Source organism: Chroicocephalus ridibundus, chromosome 2 (genome assembly GCF_963924245.1).
Source record: "Chroicocephalus ridibundus chromosome 2, bChrRid1.1, whole genome shotgun sequence".
NCBI classification, from domain to species: domain Eukaryota; kingdom Metazoa; phylum Chordata; class Aves; order Charadriiformes; family Laridae; genus Chroicocephalus; species Chroicocephalus ridibundus.
In genome coordinates this window covers 75,034,341-75,050,602 of record NC_086285.1, presented here as the reverse complement: position 1 = coordinate 75,050,602, position 16,262 = coordinate 75,034,341, and the positions used below count along the sequence as shown (strand labels likewise).

At 40.1% G+C, this 16,262-nt stretch overlaps 1 protein-coding gene across 3 annotated transcripts in view; it reads right to left on the bottom strand.

Moving 5' to 3' along the window:
- Window positions 1–16,262, bottom strand: part of LOC134510710 (uncharacterized) — a 164,041-nt gene that overhangs the window by 34,544 nt on the left and 113,235 nt on the right. The window contains exon 16 of one of the 3 annotated variants that reach the window (XM_063323963.1): window positions 7,173–7,304. The exons of the other annotated variants lie outside the window; for them this stretch is intronic. Coding sequence (XP_063180033.1) covers window position 7,304 — 1 coding nt within the window. The 3' untranslated portion in view covers window positions 7,173–7,303. Of the gene's footprint in view, window positions 1–7,172; window positions 7,305–16,262 lie in introns of those variants that run through there. 3 annotated transcript variants of the gene reach the window in all.

Genomic DNA, 16,262 nt, shown 5'->3' with positions numbered 1-16,262 from the left:
GTCTTGATGCTTGGCCTCCCAAAAGTTTTAATGCCAGCTGGCTGAGGCCACCTGGTCTGTGCAAGGCCAGAAGCAAGAGATGGCTGGCTTTGCGTTAAGATCTAGAAGACCACCTTAACAATACCCACTGCTGTCCAGAGTCCGCTCAGGCACCCTGTTCCAATTTTAGCTAATAATCAGCAGACACAAGTCACAGAGTTGCATGTTACCGGCTCCTAGTGACTGATTCAGGTTTGCATGATGCTTTAAAGCGAAGCAGAGAAAAAAAAGGTTTCTGTTGGGGAAATCTTCCCTTCCCTAAGCATGGCTGATCTTTTTTGCTCTGTAAACCCATTCTCTACCCCACAGCAAAATACAGAGAAACAGGTATATATCACCTTGTGGACTTGTTCTCCGTCTTTTTCTCTTTTTTTCATGTCAAGTAATGACAAGTAATGATTTTCCTGGAACTCTCGCAGAGAGCTCTGATTCCCGAGCTAAAGTTAATGTATCATATAGTTAAAATATGTCAACCCCATTGTAGTTCTCACAGTAAAACAGATACATCAAAGCTAAATTCTTCAAAGTATTTTACTCATAGATCACTTTGGTAACATCAAATACGATTTAAATTCTTCTTCAGTTTTATGCACTTCTTAGGCGTTTTGAAATACTCGATCCAAAATGATAAATGATTCTTGTGGAAGATACGTAACCTGCTGGGTATCTCAGAGGGGGAGAGGTAGGCATGACACAAGATGCACAAATGGACACATCGTGTTCTGGGTTGAAAATTTACACTATTAACACCTTCATCTTCCTGTTAGGGTCATATTTACATATCACGTTAAGAACAAGGATGTGGTCCTTGTTCTCCTTGTCTCTGTACAGGTTCCTATCAGGGTTTGCATGCCCTGTTGTAGTCATCAGTTCTATTCATAGTGCGAAGAAACTGCTTTGAATCAAGCTACTTGTAGAAATATTCCAACAGAGAAAGAAGGCGGGGGGGTTGGAACTAGATGATCTTTAAGGTCCCTTCCAACCCAAACCATTCTGTGATTCTATGGTTCTAGAACTTACTTTGTAACAGGAACTGAGATGGTCTGAAGGAAGAGCCATTGGCTCAAATAATGCAGGTAAAGTCTCACGAACCAAAGCAAAACTACCAGCAGCGTGAGGAGCCAGAAGTCCCTGGAGCGCCAGTGTGTGGCTCCCAGCTCTGAGAAGGCTGCGTATACTACAAAATGGAAACGCTCAACAACCCGCCTGGACAGTTTCTCTTCAGCAGCAGAACAGCAGCTGGAAATATATGGAAATAAACCAAAGAGTCATTCGGAAAAACATACAAGAAATAGCAATCCCTAAACCACTGTAGAGTCCTACTATACAGATAAATGTAGCACACGCTCTGATCGTAACTCCTGATTGACCGATGCATCTGACAGGAAAGAAAGGAACAGTATTTTCCATTGCAGTCTAGATGATAGGTGGCTTCCTCCCAGAAATCATGCTGCTATTTTATAAAGAAAACAACAAAACACATTTAAAACAAAGTTTTAAAAAGTATTTCACTTTCATTTTGATTTTAATTTTCTCACAAATTGCTCTCTGAGGAACACTTTATCACTTATTTTCCTTCTGAGAAATGGTAAAACAACTTGTCATATTTTTACTGAAAAAGTATTCATTACATTGGAAAAAAGCGAACAGCTTTTTGGCATTTGGGTAAGAGAACTTCAGTCAAATATTTCAGCACACAATGTGGGCTAAAACTTCTCCTTAAACCAGTTTCAAGTGAAAGAGAAAACTGAAAGGAACTTGCACCGTATTGTACTGTATTCTGCTACTGAGTGTGGCGTGATTTGCCCTTTAAGATAATTACTATACTGCTTCAAAGGAGGGGAAAAAAAAGCAATGAGATGCAGAGATGCAGCCTTGGCATTATGTTTCCAACAAACTGGAGTCTCTCAGCTGATTCAAAGCTGAAAAGACAGTAGCTTCTTTGACCTTTGGAAACTTCTAACTGCTATGCTTATTTCCACTGATTTAAATGACTAAGCAGCTGAGATGCACAACTCTAGGACTAAATATGATGTCATCATGTTCAAACCATTATTTATATCCATTAACGCATCTGAAAGTTCAGAAATATAAAGATCTTTTTGTGGCAGAAGACATCCTGGCTTTATGAAGTGTAGCATATGACTGGAGGAGGAGCGACAGCAATACTTGCACTGTATTTCCTACTATTTTAAAGCATTTTCTGCCTACACATGTGAATTTCTTAAATAGCCGTGTGTATTTCTCTCTCCAGCAGTCACAAAGAGAACTGCAAATAGCAATGGAGAAACTTAAAAGGGTTCTGCGTCTGGTCTAGGTTTGAATGAGCAGGAGAAATAAAAATCCCGAACTTGCCATTGATAGGTCTGGATTTTGAGATCAGCCTTGGCATCACATTACTCCTGACCCTCAGAGTTGAGCAGGATGTGTGTGTGTAGGAGAAGGCATGCTGTCAGCCAACCCCTTTTCTCATGAGAAAGCTCATGAGTTTAGTTACCTGGCTGGTTGAAGAACAGGAGGAGAAGTTGTCAGGGACACACCACAAAAAAATATTTTTTGGGTCATTAAGAAGGCCTCAAGTACAAATCACCAAAACTTCTCACAGAAGTATCTGTTGACCTGAGACAGGTGATCCTTGCAGTGACTATAGGTTGATCTGTCAGGGGTTTTGAAGGTCTTTTGTAGACACTGCAGTCCACTTTGCTTATATCCTAATCAGTCACAAAGTCCTACTTTACAGACTTAGGCCCACATCATGAATCACCTTCCTCATATTGTAATTATTTACCCACAGCAGCCTAAAGAAACATCACAACACAGTTCATTAACGTTATGAAATCATAGTCTAGGCTTGTGTGAGAAAGAGACAAAGAAAAATGTAAAATAAGAAATATAATTGACTGTGGTATTATACTACAAAACCCGTGGCATTCTGAATGTTCTGAACTCTGAATCTAGAGTGTACTACATTTCCTTTTATATAAAGAAATTTTTGTCATCTTTAATCATTTCCATCAAAGTCTACTCTTAAAGTATTCACTCCTTGAGGAGAGTTAATAGAGCAGGATTAGTCACACAGTTATTTTAGTCAGACCAAATAGTTTGTTGTTTGTGCAAAAAAAGGAAAAAGATTTAAAAAAAAAGATAAAAGAATACTATCTTAGCTCATAACACTCTTCTCATCCTTCGTCAAACAATCAGAATTACACAGATGTCCCACCCAGCCTCACCCATGTCAGAAATCCACATCCTATAGGGATCACTGCCAATCTTCGCCTCTGTGCCGAGAGCATGAGTAACTATGTATTTTCCACAAAAATCTGGATTGAGATCACCTTCTCATTTCATGTCAGAGTCAGTGACTGCTAGATTATTTGGGCTCAGTTTACTAAATGAAGCTACCTCCAAACAAGCAACACCAGAGTGAAACGTTCAATATAACACCTTTAAATTGTTACAAACAGCGTAAGTCCCTCCTCTAACCCAACACACCTATCGAGAAGGATAGAGCGCAGTTCGAGTGCTGAAATTACCGAGCCCTCTTCCATTCGCAGCTGTCCTGGAGCGCCAGAAACTCTGAGAAACGCTGGGTTGGGAAGGTGAGGTAACTTCTTGCTTACAGAGGCAGGATTCTGGTGATGCAATCAGCACTTTCGCAGGAGTTTCATAAATACACTTATTCCATCTCTGTAATTCACCGTGTGGAAGCTGCTCGAGTACACACCACGAGCACACAAGACAAAGAGGGGGCTATCAAACCTCCCTAGCAATGAAAATTTAGGCAGCAATGAAAATATTCGACCTGTGCCTTCATCACTCTGTTGCTCCCCAGCCTACTTCCACTTCCGAGAGGTCAAAATAGAGCTAATGCCTCCACCTGTGAGCTATCAAGAAAGTCGCACTTTTTTAGGACATGGAGATGACAAAGAGCAGAACAGAGGTCTGTGCGTTGTTATCTCTGCTGAGACGCTGGCTCTCAGCCACAGGAATACACCTACGCAGCAAACTTCCAAAGTACAGAAATTCAGAGCACATTTGCTGTTATCAAACCCTAGACATTTTCCACTGGCAATGACCCTGCTTAGACCAGCAGGGCAACACCTGTGATCCCTTTACCTTGGTGCATCTTTCCCTGAAAAAAGCAATAACAGCCCAGAAACTCTGCAGAAGGCCAAGCTTGCTGGAAGTCAAGGAAATCAAGAAAAATACATCCATTAGGCAAAACCAAACAACATTCATTTTGATTTTTGAAGAGCCATTTTTTCTTTAAAAGACATCATGATTTTCATGACACACCTTGCCCATCGTTTCCAGCTTTTAAATGGAAATTAAAGTCCTCCTTTTAACTTGTCAGACAGTCCAGATTCACTCCTGAGCTAGCTTGTACTTCCCTGTGACCGTGTAACACCTTGACATGCACATCATCAGCCAGTGGTAGAAACTGGTGGAAAATGCAGCATATCTAGTGGCTCAGTGAAGGTCCCAACCCACAACTGGAATATCTTCATTTGCTTTAAAACAAATTCAGCGGGCCCCAACTTACTACTTGTAAGTTACAGCAAACTGTTTCTGTGTATACTTATTAATCATGGTATGAGGCTGTTTACCGGTTGTCACTTCAAAACGCTGGGCTTATATGATATCTCTTATTGACTTTTTTGAAGAATGAAGAAAGAAGAAGGCAGAAACATGAAACAAAATGCACCAAACAAGTGGAAACAGCCCCTTTAAATATTTTTAGCTGGTGTTACTAGCGAAAGCTTGTGGGTGGAGTGACAGTGCTGGCAGATACAGTTTTCAGAAGATTTATATAAAGTTGCTCTAGGGCAGAGAGCATGAGCATTACCTTTCAAAAACAAATCAACCCCTCCACCCACAAAAACCCCAAATCTCAACCCTTGGGTGAAAACTATATAAAGCTCCAAATGAGAAGCCACTTGAGCAATGGATTTATCCATGATTCCTTGGATTACTGGTAAGTAATTTGGCTGAATGTTTCTGTTCTAGGGCATTAGTTTTGCATTTTTCTTTGCAAAATGCTGCAGTAACAAATAGCAGAGACCAAATTACCATAAAAGCAGGTCAATTATTTCAATGGAAATTGTTCAGAAGGAAAGAAACGATGCACAGATTCTCTTAAGCTACACTTGATGATGATGACAGAAAAGTAATGGCTGATAGAAGGCAGTGTGTACTGTTGGGTGACAGCTTTGCTGCTGACAAACTACGGCGAACATTTGTATAATGCACTCCAAGACTGGCACTTACAGCTGATGGTGGGGGTAGATTCTCAACCGATGCAACTCTGCTTCTTCCAGAGCTACATTGGTGTATACAAGCTGAGGTATTCAGGATCTACTCCTGAATGTATCTATTATTTACATTGCATAAAATAAGGCAAAATAAATGTTTTATGTTACCCATACAGCCAGAGAAGACTTAAAGAGCAAATGCAGACATGAATGACTTTATGCAAATTACTTTCAGGGAATCACAGTACTTGCAGCCCAAGAATCTGTACAACGTATTTACTCAGTTCACAAATAAAAGGGACCCCTCCCCATCATCAGCATAAATGGTAGGTGTTTAAACTTAGCTATAAAGTCCTTTATGGCTTATCAACAGTAACGAAGATGCAGGAAATGCTGCCCATTGTTACTACAATGAAATGCTATCACTTTCAGTGGAAAAGCACACCTGAAGGTTCAGCTAAAAATAATACACGAATACATGTGGCCCTTAAAATGGAAACCAGTTAACAGCACCACTGAGGAAGCACGAGGCAGAATGGAATCTGGTTCGTTCCACTGGGCACAACATAAACATATATTAAAAAAATATAATTTTATTATCATTAGAAGGATTTTATTATTATTCCTTCTGCATAATATTTTTGCTTTATAGATCTCATATTGCATTACAAAGAGATTGTCTTTATCCCAGGCTGTATGGTGATGATACAAATGAATTTGCCCAATAAGCCAATGGCAGAGCTGTGAACTGAGCTCTGCTGAGTTACAGTCCATTATTCTATCCACTGGATTCCTAATAAAATATTAGGGTTTTTGTTTGTTTGTATGCAAAATGAATATAATCAGGGAGAACATTTGCTAAGGATGAAGACACTGCTTTTTCTCATCTTTTTCTAGGACACACCTATGCTTCGTATTCTTCAGTTTGCAAGCACCAAGAAAGTGGGTACCACAAGAAGTTACAGGGGCTACCTGCTGTAAGAGGGGTGGCAAAAGACCTGAGGGGACATTAGGCAATTGCTTAACATACAAATGCTCATAGGAGAATTTGTTCTACAGCGTACTGAAAAATCCAAAATCACGGTACAGAAGAAATGCTGGAAATCATGACAGGTTTATTTTTCAGGTACAGCTGTGGCGGAAAAAAGAAACTGCCAGAAGCATGCAAAATCCAAAAACTCTGAAAGAAGGTTTTAGGAATTAAACATCCTTGCAAAGCAGGAAAAATAGTCAGCCAATAACTGCAATAATTGTTCTGGGTTGCTGCAAAGAACATGACACAGGTATGTGAGTCCACCTGGCAACACCCACGCTGCCCCACCAAGCTGGGGAGAAGGAGGGCAATGGTGGCCGAGTTCCTTCCAAGGTCCAGACTGCGCCAGCTCACAAGGAGATGGCCAGCAGGCAGCAAGCTCTGGATCAGCAACAGCCCAGGTGTGTTTGCATCACGTTCATAGCCAGGAGCCAGAACAAACACATCAGTTGAATTTTTCCCACAACGCACTCGCGCCAAGAAGCTCACAGGGATACACGCTGGCACAGCTGTTGCCTTGGAGGGACCACTATGTTCTTCAACACTGGGGATGGACAGTGTGGGTCAGTGGACCAAGACATATTAGTTAAAGAGGAAGGGAAGGAAGTCCTAACAGCTTGATATTCCTCTGTATGCATCTGTGCTAGCCCCAAAATGGTGGACACACAGCTCTCACTATAAAAGAGTTTATGGCAACAGAAAACTGGCAAACAGCAGCAGATTCCTGTCCTCATCGGTCCCTTTAGCCAATGGTGTAAGGCTGGCAGGAGAGCCCATCTTCTGCCTTTAGCTAACTAAGAATTTCCTGAGGGAATTAACTAAGCAATTCACAAGACGAGATTTCTTACCAAGCTGGGAAAGGAAGCATAGGAGGAAGGAGGAATCGCAAAATTTAAGCAGAGCGGCAATAGTGCTGGAAGACAGTGTGGTTCCTTGTAGAGAGCTGGCAGAGCTTTGCACATTTCAGCTTTGAGCAGCATCTGACAATGACAAAGCAAAAATGACAAAAAAACCCAAATTATTATCGTCATGGCTACAGTTTAGGTAGGCAACTAAAACTTTGCCCATTTCATGCTTAACTGCATTTTCATGATCCTATTGGCTTGGCAAAACAGTCTGGAAATCTTACAAGAACAGACTTTGTTAAAATATTCCAGTCTGTCTGGTTCCAGCTCTGGATGGGAACAAACATGAAACAGGGAAACTCGAGCGCAGCTTTCAGAACTTTTAAGAAGCTCTGTTTTATATTTCATTCTAGAAAGGAACAAAAGGCAGCAGACAGTCTCTGTTATTCATCCTCATGACATGACTAGGCCAGTCAAGAAGAAAAAGAAAGCATGTAACTCCTCCCCTCCTCCCTGCCTTCTGACTGCTTAAAGCTAATAAGACGACAACGAATGAATGAGAAAAAGACACAGCCCATATAGGGGAGGATGCGAGAGGCATAGATCTCACAAACACAGCACTATCTGTAAAGCTGTTCTACCAGTAGGTAACCACGAATGTTCAACCCTGTGCATGAGCAATAAAAGAAAGACTTTACGACTTGGAGAAGAACATCACAGGGCAACCAGAGTAATAAATACACCCTCAAGTTCATCACAGTTAAAAAGAAAAGAAAAACTAAAGGAGGGGAGCTGTTAGGGCTAAAACAACTGTGGAAGGTCAGGTGAATCAAGATGAAAAACTTTACATTTATGTTAATAGTAACAGCGTACCCTACCCAGGAGAAAAAGAAATACATATACATGTAGGTAGTACTCTTGCTTTAGCTAAGAGAGTCCCCTGTACCTGATGTGTGGAACAGTTTCTACCTTGACACAGAAAACATCCCCAAGGACATTTGCTCTGTCTGGAGGAAAAATGTAATCTTCCTCCTGACCAAATACATATCTAATTCTGAGAGCCACTAAACACTCAAACACCATCTGTGAGCTGTGCATTCATCTGTAACACACCAATTTAGCTGGCAGGCCACTGGGAAACAAGACTCTGAAGTTGCCAAGTTAAAATGGCAATCCAATACCAGCCAAAACTCTACCAAGCAAACAGGTGAGGTTTCCAGTGAGCGCCGTAGCAGAGAGCAATGAAGCTTCAAAATAAGAAACAGCCTTGTGGTGTAGGGGAAAAAAAAAAAAAAAAGAAAAGAAAAAAATAAAAAGGCACAGCTTTGATCTTTACCATCCTGGGCTTAATTAGCAGCAGCATCACACTAGGAGCGGGGGTCTGTACAGCTGGCATCAGTCACCTTCCTTCGGTGAGAACCAACAGGCTTGTGGCTGCTGTGGACAGAGCGGGCAGGAGACGCGTTGCACCGGATGGTCCCACATTTCAGAAAGACCTTATTCTGGCTGGCTGCGCAGCGACGAAACTTCATCTTATACAAACATAGGCAAGCCACGAGTCAAAGCCCCCCGACTTCTGCGGTTGTGTCTGTTTTTCACAGCGACAGGCTGAAGCACAAATTGAATTTCTGCATGCTTGCGTTGTTTGCCTTGCACAATTAAATTGTACATGTGTGAAGGTGCTGGAGTTAGGATGTTAATTGTTAAACTGAATGCACCGTTCGCTTCATTTGCAGATTTATAATACTCATGCACCATTAGAATAAGTGGGTATAAAGATGAAAGAAAAAAAGTGAATCTATGGCTGTAGATTGGACATAAACGTGCTTCTAAAACACCACTAGTGTTATTCCAGTCAGATCTCTAGAAGCTTCTGTAATGACCTGACAAAAATGACCTTTCGTTTTTCATAGCAAGTTTTACAAGGAAGAACTAAGCAAGCGAAACAGACGGAGTCTGGGGGAACAATAGGACATATATTTAGAGCAATTTGACATTGAGAATTAATTTTTTACTTGATATCTATCACCTTTGTTTAGTTAATTTTAGTTTGCGCACCAATGTGTCCATGCACAGAAAAGTTTGATTGATACAGGAATAGCAATCCGTGAAGAGAGTGAAGTATGATGTGACCCAGGTAACACCAATTAGAGTGCAGTTAAAAATAACTCCTTGCAGATTTAAACAAGGCCAGATAAGGCAATTCATGAAACTACAATGAAAATGTAATACAGCAAAAAATAAATCTCACAAACAGAAAATTGCCTGAAATATTTAGAGCATTTACAAACAATACTTTGTTCTAATGTAGCTATAACGAACCATTTTGGAAGAACTACTCTTCCTGAAGGTTTTGATGAAAGAGAACAATCTCGGGTTTGAACAGATGACTGATGTTATAAAACTACATTTTAAAAAACATTTTTGCTTTAATAAAACCCGTTTTCTGAAAGAAAAAAATATCTGTTAGACCAGATAAATTAAATCTTTAAAAGCCTTAGGGGAAAAAAAAGGGAAGAGAAAGGGAAAAAGTTAGGTGCTTGTGCAGAATACGCTAGGATACTATTATATTTAAAACATCATTCAGCAGTTATCAAGATGAGAAAACTTAGATACTGTACAGATATCTTAAATTCAATTACATGATGAAAAAATACAGCTATAGGAAATGTTAAACTGAAATCTTTTTAAAAGATCTTTATAAACACCACTGAAATTATGGTGGAAATTATCCATACAATTTAGACAAACAAAATGCATCACATAATAACAGTATTAACTTTTTCTTTTCAGTTTAATGCTGCATTATTATATTTAGCTGCCTGTTTTAGAAAGTAATTTGTGTTGATGGCTCTGGAGAAAAACCAAGCATTAAAGAACTAATTTAATTCCTTCTGAGCTATGTTCGATTCAAAAATATTTCTTTTAGAATGTCCCAGTACTGCAGAATCTGACGAGAAATCCACCTTGAACTGTGTGCACTTTGACTAACTCTCTCCCCAAGGCAAAATGATCCTGCATTCGGCAGGGTTTTATCCCGGTCTTCTAAAGGACTTACACAGAATGTACCTGATATAACTGGACCAGAATGTCAACCATGATAGAAATTATGATCAAGACATGGAGGATACATAATGAGAACCTTATCTATTTTACAGTGGACTGCTATTGGTAGGGGAGTACCTTTAGGGGGTTGTTTACAGAAATCAGGTCTCCCGCCTTAAAAAAAAAAAAAAAAAGAGAGAGAACGAGAAAGAAAGAATGAAGGAAAGAAAACTGTGCAATTTCTTGTGCAGTGCTTTCCTTCTCGCTTGTTATGCTATATGACATAATGGATACTAGCTGTATTTAAGGTGTTCAAGTAGTGTTATAACAGGCTGCCTGGCTGCCTTTGGAATGAAACGTTCACAAATTTTCTTTCAACGTGAAGATATGGCTTTATTCCTCTGGTTCCACAGTATAAAACAGAAATTAAAAAATTGCCACAGCTTGTTTCTCAAAAATCAATGCATGATCGCTAGCTGCACTGGGAGTTTGAGGGATATCCCCTTATCAGAGACAATCTCTAGATAACATACTTTCCTCTATTGCCCATAGCTGCATGTAAGACATGGCAAGACAAATGCAGGCTTCCTTCTCTGTTGGTGTCATCTATTGATCCAGTGAAATGCTCTTCATCTAAAACTTCCTTCCCAAAGGGGACATTTGCTATGAGGAGTAAACCTTTCTGCCTGATACTAAGAAATCCTGAAACTTCCTGCTAATTACTGCACAGCGCCATGGTAATACATAGCTCTAAGAGTGTAAAATTAAAAAAAAAAAAAAAAAGCTCAAATGAGAGAGGGGCCGTCCTTTTCCTGGTAGAAATGTTGCTTTGCAATACTGAAAGTGTGCTGTAACAAACTCATTTTGTGTTTTCTGTGTGCTCTCGATAAAAATGTGCTCTGGGCCTGTGTTTTTCTTTGGGGGCATTTCCTTTCAGACACATTCAAAACTGCTGTCCCAGGTGTGACTAAACGACCTCCAGTATGAGCCAAAACACAAAAGAGCGTCACTGTGAGAAACACCAGTATCAGAGAATAACGAGAAGCAGAGTGGTAGGTAACGGATTTTATCCCTCTTGCTGAAATTAGCCAGCAGGTTCAGAAGTTACTAGAATTACAGGCAACCTTACTGCACACACCCAGACTTCCTAAAAAACCTGGCTAAGAAATAACCCCCGATGTTCAGAAGCCATTCACGTAAAGCTTCCAAAGCAGAAGAATAATGCGTTTGGGCAGAACAAAAGCCTTGTTATTTTGCTGTCTCTGGTAAACGATAGTCGGCGAGTATTGAACTTACCATGCAAATAACTTCTCTGTTTGTTTGGTGTGTTTTTTTCTCCTGTGTATATTTTTCTGCAAGTGTATTTGTAAACAATACAGTTGAAAATTTTTTGGAAAAACTCTCAGGAAATATTTTTTTTTACTGTCTTTTTATAAAGACACGATCCTGCTTTTTCTTGGAAGCTTTAGATTTTTCATCAAAGAACTCCTAATACCTGAAAGACACAACTGCAGTTTTGCAAAGAGCCAGGTTCACCCGGACAATAAAGGTAAGAAACACTTCAAGAGGCACCACAGAGGCGGTTCCAAATTTAAACTTTAGGGTTCCCTTATTCTGCTGAAAGGCTGGATTATTTGGAGGTGTGGAGGGGGGGGGGGGGGGACGTGTGTCAGTGTGCCAATCAGCTTTAACACTTACTAATTTTCTACCTTTCTATCTACAATAAAGACAGCCACACAATCCCAGAGGACAAAATCCTACTATCTCAGATCCATAAGATTTTCCACTACTGGTCTGAATTCAGACAAGATTTCACTGACTTGCAGTAGACTCTGTTCCTTTGACTCAACACAACCGATACCTCATTTAAATAGAAGCACCTACCAAATAGTCACACCTTCCCCCTCCTGGACAAACTGCCCCTCATCAAAACTCAGCGTGATGGGCTAACAGCACTATGGAGTCTGGTGCTCCTTTCCCCTCCAACAGCTCCTACTGCAGCAGGATCCTTATCGGTCCTTCCTTCCTATCTAGAGGCAAAGCCTAATAATCAGGTATGCTTACACAGTATTAATTCAATTTAGTTAAGTAGCCTGCTCGTCTTCCCATGGGTTCCCATAAGTTTGGTGACAGTGTATGGATGCAAAAACCTCAAGAAGTCAGGCAGGGCAGTCAGGGTGAGGTTTCCAAAAATACCAAAGGAATCCGGCTGCTGAAATGCAACTAGAAAGACCACTGTGGTTACAGGATACAGACTACTTTGAAAACCTCTCCCTCAGTTCAGACAATAAGGCGCTCTCACGCTCTTGGTATTTTATAGCCTCTTTTTCTTGCTTAATATGTAGCTTTAATAATCTTTATTTCCTTAAGGATCAATCTAAAACTTCCTTGATCCACAACGCATCAGAACTTGCATTGAAACTTTAGTTTTCACATCTCCTAGTTTCTTATTGGTGATATTTTAGTTGTGTAACCTTAAAATTGTGTTAACACACTGTGTTATTTTTTATTTTGCTTCTGTTTTAACCTGAAGGCAAATTGGTTCACAGGTCGTATTTGATGTTATTCTTTCAGCTTAAAGACTTCAAATCATTACAAAAAAGAAAGAGAGAAGGTTTTGGTGGTTTAGGTTTTGGGTTTTGTTTTTTTTTTTTTTTTCCTGCTTATTAAATATTTTTTGCTCGCTGGGATCAAGGTTTGAAGGTAAAATTTACAAAGACAATGCCTTTTGTCAGTGAACCTTCTGCTACATTTTTAGAGGCAGTCAGCAAATTCCAGCAGTGGATTTCTAGACACAAAAGACAAATACAACCACTCCATGATTTAGATTGGCTTTCTGTTTGTGGGTCATGAGACTCACTGCTGAGCACGTCAGAAGTTGGCTGCGGCATTTAATGAAGGTCATCAGCAACTTCATAACTCTGGTGGCAAAAGAAAGAGCATGCTCTGGCTTTGGTTTTGAGGTATGTTTTTTTTTTTTCCCCTTCCTTCTTTCGGAGCTTTGATTGGACTCTGACACTGGAGTTAGTGGGTAAACTCAGTTACTGCAAGAGAATCAAATTAGAAGTCTGGAATAAGCTAGTGCTTTGGAAAATGTTGAATTGCATAGGTTTCTTTTTTTCAGAGACACCATTTAACTTTGAAAATAAGTATTATATTTCCCTTCAGTTCAAAAGTTAAGAGTCATTCATGAAATTAGGAACAATAATCATACTATATTACACCCCGTCTCATGTACGTCTCAGGAGGGCTGTGACTTGTCATAGCATGAAGGAACCTGGAAAAATGACTGCGTGCTGCTTCAAACAGAAGATGCAGAGCTAAGATGCTCGTTAATGAGGCAAAGGAAAATTAATTGACATGTCTAATAGTACTTTTAATATAGCCTCTAAGCCTTGATGTGTCAATTCCCAAATTACCCTGACATCCTTTCTTTCTCTCTCTCGGTGATCTTGTGTCACCTCACTAGGAGAGAGAAATAACATTTCTTTCCTTGGCCTCTCTCAGCGCACTTCCTGGGCAAGGGCGTTAGACCTCCAGAAAAATGAGATGCATTAGCTCAGCTGCCTTAGCCTCTCCCCAGGTCAGGTCTAACCTCCCAGACTGCAGTACTCCAGCTTTGTGACTGCTCTGTGTTAATGATGCGTCTTTCCTGGGGCATACAGTGGTAAAAACACAAGCTTAAAAAAGCCTAAATGTGTCACCCTTTCTGCATGTCCACGCTGCTCTTGAGCACTCCTTTGACTGAGATCAGGGTTCCTTTTAGCACGTTAGGGTCTTCTCTACCCATTTCCCACCAATGATCTCTCCTCTGAAAGAAACTGTCTCGTCCACCCTGCGATAGTCTTTCATGCTTTCTCCAACACAGCCAGAGAAAGAGCATTCCTCTTAGGGCATCCATTCTTTTCATGTTATTATCACCCAATCCAGCCTGGAAAAAAGCTGTTTCCATTCATTTGCAAATCCTTTGATCAAGACAGTTATACTGTGTATATATGCTCATCTAAGCTTATTTAATGCATCTTTATAATTGCCCCTCCTATTTCATCAGTTGGTATTTCTGTCCTGCATGGAGTTAGGAAGAAAAGAAACAGTGAGAAGATGGACGGTCACATATTGCATCTGCAGTTTGTCTTCTGGCACAGAAATCTGTGGGATTCCCAACATTAAACAGCATTTGAGAACTTCACACTGGCAGATTCTTTAAGCCATAATTCCAGAAGCTGAAAAAATACTGCCTACAATGTGATTTGTTTGGCGTTGTTTTTTCCTATGTAGATTAAGTGGTGTGATTGGGAAATTAGTGCCTAACAGATCATAGTAACAAACCTCCTAATACAGAGCCGTGCTGGAAAATACAGCTCTTTGTGCAGAATGGAAATCACTACATAACAATACGTCAGATCTCTATGATTTTCTAAAAATAAATGGGTACAATCATCAATATATTCTTAAATTTGTATTCAATAATTTCAGCCATTCTGCTTAGTGTAGTCGCATCTCTGGGCTTTCCTGTAAGAAACAGCTCCGCATGCGCTGCAGAGCATAAACACACTCAGAACAATAGTCAAGAAAGTATTACAGAAGTACTCTCCATGGAGCTGTATGTGTGCAGCAAGTCCAAGGCATCTAGAGAGCACGAGATTTCTTGCCCATTTCAAGGCTATTAGTCCACACACAATGGATCTAACGTCTCCGGCACAGAGAAGTCACTTCTCACGTGCTATAGAGCAAGTCTGTACAAACCGGTGGATGCATCTGGATTTGCCACATGGGCTGTCAAAGGTCTAGACATCTTGAACAAATGTTGAAAGCCTTCAGCTTCCACCCAGGCCCAAAAGGGAGAATTCAGGAAAAGCCAGGTTCTATGAAGTTGGGTGAGAAATGAAAGTAAAATTCAGTAACATTTCTCTGTGAGTGTCTTTCTATTATCTGATACTTTTTGAATATTCCAACCAATCAGTACTAAAAATTCAGGGAATACTGTAGGCCTGAACTCTATTGATTTTGACAGAAAGTGAAATAAGAGAGCAGGGAAAATATAAGAGAATCGGCAGAGAAATCACAGAGGGGGAGTTCGTGAGCAAGAACAAAGACATGTGAAAAATATCCACAGGAAGCAGAATGAGCGTGAAGGTCTGTATCTACAACATTTTTCCATGATACACATCATAATAAGAATACAATAAGGATGCTGAGGCACAGACAGCAAGAATATTCTCCAAGATAAGGTAAGTCAGTAGCAGGCTGGGGAACTGTCTTTACCGTCCATTTGTTCTTCTTCCATGCTGAATCTAATTCTGTGTTACTGAGATGCGGAAGTTACACAAGGTACTTACTTGCAGGCAAAGAGAACCTGTATGACTTATTTCATGGGATCTCACTTTAACTAATACATGAAGGTTACTTAGAATTTTTTAATTGCAGAAGAAAGATGGATGAGAATTAACTTCTCCTTCGTGTAAAGATTTTCAAAAAACAATTCTGATCCCAAATCGGGATGAAAATGTTGAAAACAAAAATGTTCGTGTACTGATATTCTGGTTAATGAAATGACGTATTTTGATCATTTAAACTGCTTTGAAATTATTTTGACCTTTTCATAGATAATGAACCCTTCTGTATATATTAAAACATGTGGGAAAAAAAGGCCCTTCAAAACAAATGTTCTTTTCAAAATATCAAGATGGAATGTTTCAAGAGTGTCCACACTTTGTTCCAATTATCCTTTCCTGAATTGGAAGAAGAGTTAACACCAGCTCTTTCCCACAATTTCATTTTTTGAAAGTCTTTGTTTTCCAATGAGAAGTGCTTTGTCAAAAAAACCCTCAACCGTGGCAGTAATACCACACATCCTTGATTCTGATGGGGTCACATGCTTCCTTCATTTCAGTGGGTAGCTTGAGACAGACTGTAAAATTCTGATGTGTCACCCATTCCGGCACCGCTCTAACAAGCATCGTGGCAGACTATACGGGGCACTGAGACTGCACTCATAGTGAGAAGGAGGAGTGTAAATTGGAAATACATCTTCCATTGTGCGATCCA